At 36.2% G+C, this 7,259-nt stretch overlaps 1 protein-coding gene across 1 annotated transcript; it reads left to right on the top strand.

Moving 5' to 3' along the window:
- The first annotated feature begins 1,199 nt into the window (after nt 1-1,199).
- Nucleotides 1,200-6,966, top strand: LOC107801420 (ABC transporter C family member 10-like). The gene is made up of 11 exons (XM_016624747.2): nt 1,200-3,282; nt 3,375-3,695; nt 3,793-3,879; nt 4,145-4,732; nt 4,832-4,996; nt 5,185-5,479; nt 5,574-5,788; nt 5,864-6,169; nt 6,254-6,317; nt 6,426-6,665; nt 6,761-6,966. Exons 1-11 carry the CDS (start codon nt 1,216-1,218, stop codon nt 6,859-6,861), a joined length of 4,449 nt encoding a protein of 1,482 aa, XP_016480233.2. The 5' UTR covers nt 1,200-1,215; the 3' UTR covers nt 6,862-6,966.
- Nucleotides 6,967-7,259: the final 293 nt, after the last annotated feature.

Genomic DNA, 7,259 nt, shown 5'->3' with positions numbered 1-7,259 from the left:
TTAGCTTTATCTTCTTCCTCGATTTTCACTTCGAGATTGGCAATATGTGTGATTAGTCTGTTAAACACATTTAAATATGACAAAAAATTCGTACCTTCACCCATGTGTAGGGCGTATAACTGCTTCTTCACGTACAATTTATTTGTCAAGTTTTGGACTTGTATAGGCTTTCCAACCTTGTCCAAATTCCACGTGTAATGTCTTCATCAATGATGTTATTTACCACATCATCTGATAAGTGCAACCTGATTGCACTAGCAACTCTTTCATCCAAGTCAGCCCAATCCTCAGCTTTCATGGTATCAGGCTTTTTGGCATCAGCATCTAGTACCTTGTGTAATCCTTGTTGGATGAGCAGATCTCTCATCCTTCTTTGCTGTGTTGAGAAGCCGTTATCTCCGTTGAATTTTGCTACCTCGTACTTTACTCCAGACATTTTTATTTTTCACCGAGTATAGTACTACCGACAGTGAATAGTATCTCAGTGAACGAGCAGAACCTGTGCTCTGATACCAGCTGTTGGGAATAAACCCCCTACAAAAATAATATTCACGATAATAAAAGCGGAATAAGAACATAGCACCGAGATACGATAATTAACAAGAATAAAAGAGTAACAACGACACCAAGATTTTTACGTGGAAAACCCTTTTGAATAAGGGAAAAAACCACGACCCTGAGAAGAGCAACTAATATCATTATAGAAAGGAATTTTACACATTGTAGGTCCGAGTAAAATACTCAAAAGACCACTACAACACTCAAAACAAATAACCCTCTTTTGATATTTCCACCTCACTACAATATCACTCGCTCTCTATTTTTCTCACAAACTATTTTCTTATATCCTGTCTGTGAAACCTCACTCTTTCTTTTTAACTCTCAGATATATTTTTCCTCTGACATTACCTTCTGCACGCTTACCGAATTTGACATAGAAAAGAAAGAAACGTGGGCTGCTGCTAATCAAGGAAGAAAGTTTTCTTCCTTGATTTATGGGATGGACCTCACAAAAGCTAGTTTCTTCTTTTAACTTTTTGGTCCCTTCACCCTCATGAATAATGTTATTAGCATGTTAATGCAACAAAAGGTCAATATCTTGACAATTCATTTCGGTTTATGTCTTATCATTTAATTTGTATGGTCCAACAAACCAACTAAGTAAATTTCATGTGCAAACATAAATTGCAGAATCACTACTTGCTGAAGGTCTAAATGGTGCTTAGTGTTCTTGACAAAGTTAAGAAGGTGACGCAAACTTGCCTTTTCTGCTTGCATCTCAAAGAAACTGAACTTATGGATTTCTTAAATACCTTTTGTGGGAAATCCTTTGATGCATGTCTCAATCATACTTTTCTGTTATCTGTTGATTCCCTACTGTTGATCATCCTGTTAGTTGTACTAGCTTGTAATGTAGTATCATTGAGGAAGTTTTTATGTCAATCAAAATGTCGTCGAGTTTCTAAGTTATCGATTTGTTCAGTCGTTTTTAATGGATGTTTGGGCTTAGGATACATAGTTTTGGGAGCATGGAAGCTTAAAGAGCAACTCCATGATCAAGAATATCAGACTTTTCTGCCTCTACATCGTTGGCTCGCGTTTCTTGTCCATGGAATTACATGGCTATTTGTAAGTTCAATCATAAGCCTATACAAGCAGCAACTTTTCCTTATAGTTAAGCTTTATTCAATCCTTGCCTTGTTATTAGCAGGATTTCTTTGCATAACATCTGTGTGGAAATGTATTAATTATGACCATGTCATTGGAGGTGAAGTGATAGTAGATGCACTATCTTTATTAGGAGCCATTCTTTTGATCTGTAGTGGATTTAAGGAAAGTGATGAATATGGCAATTATGAAGGTATTGATCTTTGTGATGAGACATTTTATAAACCTTTACAATGTGAAGATGGAATTAGTAATGAAACTACTCCATTTGCAAATGCTGGATTTCTTGGAAAATTTTCATTTTGGTGGTTGAATCCATTAATGCAGAAAGGTAAAAAGAAGACTCTCGAGGATGAAGACGTTCCTCAGCTAAGATCAGCAGATGGAGCAGGAACATGTTTTAATCTGTTTAATGAGCAACTGAATATACTAAAAAGAAAAGATCCTTTAAGAAAACCTTCAATACTAATGGCATTACTCCTCTGCCAGCAGAAAGAAATTTTCATATCTGGGATCTTTGCTCTAATCAAGACATTAACGCTGACGACAGGACCATTATTTCTTCATACCTTCATTGAGGTTTCTGAAGGAAAAGAAGCTTTTAAGTATGAGGGCTACGCTCTAACAGCCGGTTTTTTCCTTGCAAAATGCTCGGAATCTCTAGCACAAAGGCAATGGTGCTTCAGGAGTAGACTGATCGGACTCCAAGTCAAATCATCGCTTACTGCAGCTATCTTTCAAAAACAACTCCAAGTCTCAAATGCTGCTAAGACAACTCATTCCCCTGGCCAAATAATGAACTATGTCACTGTAGATGCTCATAAAATAGGTGAATTTCCCTTTTGGTTTCATCAGATATGGACAACGATTCTTCAGCTCGTACTAGTTTTGTGTTTAATATACTATTCTATAGGGGTAGCTGCATCAGCAGCATTAGTGATTGTAATATTAATTGTACTAGTAAATTCTCCATTAGCCAAGTTGCAGCTTAAGTATCAGATTAACCTCATGATCGCGCAAGATAAAAGGCTAAAGGCCATCACAGAAGCGCTTACACATATGAAGGTTCTCAAGTTATATTCTTGGGAGAAACATTTCTTGAATGAGATAAACAAGTTGAGATCTGAGGAAACCAAGTGGCTATCATTAGTTCAAACACAAAAAGGATACTACCTTATACTCTTTTGGTCATCTCCCATTCTGGTTTCATCCGCCACTTTTGTAGCTTGTTACTTGTTTGGAGTTCCTCTCAATGTCAGCAATGTTTTCACATTTTTAGCCTCTTTAAATCTGCTTCAAGATCCCATTAGAAGAATCCCTGATGTTGTCGGGGCATTTATTGAAGCAAAGGTTTCGCTGTCAAGGATTGTGAAATTTCTAGAGGAACCTGACATGGTTAGAAGGGATCACATGAAGCAAACTCCGGATGATTTGAATATTTATATAAATTGCACCGATGTTTCTTGGGAGATGAATTTTTTAAATCCCGCATTAAGGGACATAAATCTGGAGATAAAACATGGTGAAAAAGTGGCTGTTTGTGGTGAAGTCGGCTCAGGGAAATCTACGCTGATGTCTCTCATTCTTGGAGAAGTTCCATACATCAATGGCACTGTAAGTCTTTTGTATATTGTTTTGTCTACCTATTTGATTTGGTACAATAATGCAGTATAGGCGTAACCAGAAAATGTTACTGTATTTTGTAGGTTAAGGTTTATGGAAAGACAGCTTATGTTTCTCAGACAGCATGGATTCAGACAGGAACCATAAAAGAAAACATACTTTTTGGATCCAATATGGAACCACAAAGGTATCGACAAGCACTAGTAAAGAGTTCACTAGTGAAAGATTTGGAGATGCTTCCATTTGGTGATCTTACTGAGATAGGAGAAAGAGGTAACAATTTGAGTGGAGGCCAAAAGCAAAGGGTTCAACTAGCTCGCGCCCTTTATCAGGATGCAGATATTTACCTCTTGGATGATCCATTTAGTGCTGTAGACGCACACACCTCGACTAATCTTTTTAATGTACTTATAATGCAAAATCTCAAGTCTTCTCCATTGGCTTCCTTTTGCAAAACTTATGCAGTTAAATTTTTTCAACTTTCCGTATTTGATTTGGCAGGATTATGTCATGGGAGCTTTATCAGGAAAAACTGTGCTGTTGGTAACACACCAAGTTGAATTTCTTCCAACATTTGATTCTATTTTGGTTAGTAACCTCACTGAAAAACTCCATTAATTCTATTTGTATTCTCTTGTAATTTTCCACTTATTTTCTCATCTAATGTATTTAATAGTAATCTTTAGAAGCAGCAATCCAACAAAGTTGACAACAATTTTAGTTATTTAGCCCTTGGAAAAATAAAGAGTTTATCAACAATGTTATTGCAGTAACTTGAGAAAAGTTTAGTTAGATGTTTGACGAAGTATTATAATCTATCACCATTTTAACTAGGTCTCTTTCGATTTCACAGCTAATATCTTGTGGGAAGATCCTGAAATCTGGCACCTTTGATGAGTTGCTGTCACAAAGTGAGGAATTTCAGGAACTCGTCAACGCACAAAAAACTCCTTCCGGTCCAAAATGTGAAGAAATTTATGCTACTAAAAGACCTAAAGTTGCTGAGATAGAGATAAATAATGTTTCCTCCGATGAATGTGGTGTAGTTTCTCTAAAAGGAGATCAATTAATCAAGGCAGAAGAACGAGAAGTAGGAGACGCAGGAATGAAGCCATACATTCAATATCTAAAGCATTACAAGGGATTCTTGTATTTCTCCTTGGCAGTCATTGCTCACACAATGTTTGTAGTTGGACAGTATATACAAAGCTACAAGCTGGCTACTGACCTTCAAAATTCCAGTGTTAGCAGATTAAAGCTAATCACTGTCTACACAATCATTGGTTTAAGTTTACTACTCTTTCTGCTTTTAAGATCTTTATTGACAGTAAAGCTGGGACTTGGTGCGTCAAAATCGATTTTCTGTACACTGTCAAGCTCTCTTTTCTTTGCTCCAATGTCTTTTTTTGACTCAACACCTTTTGGAAGAATACTTAGTCGGGTAAGAATCGCTGAACAAATGTCTACTGCAAATTAAATCTGCACTTAATGTTAGTTTTAATTAGTTAACTATTGAAGATTGTCTATTTGTTTTGTGCAGGTATCTTCAGATTTAAGCACTGTTGACATTGAGTTGCCTTTCTTGATAAACTTCACTGTTGGATCAATCATTATTTCATACTCTACCTACGTCATTTTGTGTTTTCTTGCTCCAGAGGTGCTGCTAGCCATCGTACTTATGATTTACGTTACTATATTAGTTCAGGTAATAGACATTGTTATAACTTTTAAGTTCTTTTAGCTTCAAATGTTAGTTTGAAGGTGAATAATCTTAGCGCGATGATTATTTCCATTACTAGTACTTCTGGAAATGGTTATATATGTAAATTTTCAGGCACATAATAAATCAATAGTTCTTATAATGTGTAATTATCTACACATTTTGTTATGCAGAGGTACTACAATGCTTCAGCAAAAGAGCTGATGAGATTAAATGGAACAACAAAGTCTTTAGTTGCCAACCATTTAGCTGAAAGCATTTCAGGAATAACGACGATCAGATCTTTTGGACAGGAAGGCCGTTTCTTTGTCAAGAACTTGGAGTTTATTGATAAAAATGCAAGGCCATTTTTTCATACTTTCTCAGCAACTGAATGGTTAATTCTACTTTTGGAGATAATGTGTGCGGTTATCATGTCCTCCTGGATGCTTGGCATGACGTCGCTTCACATAGGCTCTTCTGTATCTGGTTTGTTCCGTTTAAGCTTTTTGATACATGACATTTTCTAAGGCTACTCGCGCGTATTAGAAAATCTCAGATTGAACGTTGTTTGCTGGCGCAGGACTTATTGGAATGGCATTTTCCTATGGCCTATCACTAAATACAATCCTAGTTTGGTCTGTTCAATGTGAATGCACAATAGCAAATTCTATTATCTCTGTAGAAAGGTTAGAACAATACATGAGACTACCTAGTGAAGCAACTGAAGTAGGCCGAAGTAATCACACTTTACCTGGTTGGCCTACGCGTGGCAAAGTGGAAATTCGCGACCTAAAGGTATGTTTTCAGTAGTAGGAATCGTTAATTAGTTCATGAAAGCGTCTGATCTCTTTTAAGTTTGTTCTAAAACAGGTGAGGTACAGGCCAAATGGTCCATTAGTTCTTCAAGGTATAAGTTGTACATTTGAAGGGGGACAAAAGATTGGGGTTGTAGGCAGAACAGGCAGTGGGAAAACAACTCTTATCAGTGCATTGTTTCGCCTCGTTGAACCTACAGATGGCAAGATCATCATTGATGACCGCGATATTTCAACACTTAGGCTTCATGATCTTAGGTCGCGTATTGGAATTATTCCACAAGATCCTACGCTCTTTACAGGTTCTGTTAGATACAATCTAGATCCCTTGTCAGAATATAGTGATGATCAAATATGGAAGGTAACTTTCATATAAAGCTAATCTCATTGCTAAATAGGATTTGATAATTGCTTCTAATTTACTAATAGAATTTTCTTGTTGAAGGTTCTTGAGAAGTGTCAGCTTAGAGAGGCTGTTCAAGGAAAAGAAACAGGACTAGATTCCTCAGGTAAAGATCAAAATGTAGATCATCAATATAAAGATCATATAACCAATTTTACTGGTCTTTTTTTTTTTTGTCCTAGAAGATAACAAAAGTACTATGAGCAAAATGCAGTTTTACAAGATGGATCAAACTGGAGCATGGGACAGCGACAATTATTCTGTCTTGGACGTGCACTGTTGAAGAGGAGCCGAATTCTAGTACTAGATGAAGCAACTGCATCCATTGACAATGCAACAGATGCAATTCTACAGAAAATAATCAGACTAGAATTTGTAGACTGCACGGTTATAACAGTTGCTCACAGAATTCCAACAGTAATGGATTACACAAAAGTTTTAGCAATAAGTGATGGTGAGTTTTTACAATTTGCATTTCTGGATTACACAGAGGAAGTATCTAATTCATAATATGTTGGAGTTTACAATTTGCACATTGTTGATTTCCAGGGAAGTTGGTTGAGTTTGATGAGCCGAAGAAGCTGATAAGCAAAGATGGCTCATTATTTGGAGAGCTTGTAAAAGAGTACTGGGCTCGTGCTGAAAAGTGAAAAGAGAGTTTTGGCACCGTATCTAGGTTGTTTTCTGCTGACGTCGACTTGTTTGGAGTTGAATCGTAGTTATATCTAAGTTAAGTTTTTGTTTAGTTGATGTCAAAGCTATTTATATATATATATAAATATATATATATATATATATATATATATATTTATATATATATATATATATAAATGCACTTAATGGAAACAGCATTTGCGACTCTTGGACTCTAACAAAGTGGAAACAGTAATTAACTTATGGGACAACCCCATGGGATAATTATGTATTATTCCTCTAAAATAATACATCAATTGGGGTATTAACTTATACCATAATTAGCCATACAAGTTTCAATATACAAACCAGTACCAAAACTTATTCCATACTTGTATCTCTTATTACCCTCAAA

Source organism: Nicotiana tabacum, chromosome 18 (assembly GCF_000715075.1).
Source record: "Nicotiana tabacum cultivar K326 chromosome 18, ASM71507v2, whole genome shotgun sequence".
Classification (NCBI taxonomy): domain Eukaryota; kingdom Viridiplantae; phylum Streptophyta; class Magnoliopsida; order Solanales; family Solanaceae; genus Nicotiana; species Nicotiana tabacum.
This window is presented reverse-complemented; position numbering and strand designations above follow the sequence as displayed.

Bases quoted from the DNA above. Each gene is read 5' to 3' on its own strand.
- LOC107801420 (XM_016624747.2), top strand. From the start codon at position 1,216: ATGGTGCTTAGTGTTCTTGACAAAGTTAAGAAGGTGACGCAAACTTGC. The intron at 3,283-3,374 runs GTAAGTCTTTTG...TGTATTTTGTAG, and splicing joins TTCCATACATCAATGGCACT to GTTAAGGTTTATGGAAAGAC. The intron at 5,480-5,573 runs GTTTGTTCCGTT...TTGCTGGCGCAG, and splicing joins CATAGGCTCTTCTGTATCTG to GACTTATTGGAATGGCATTT.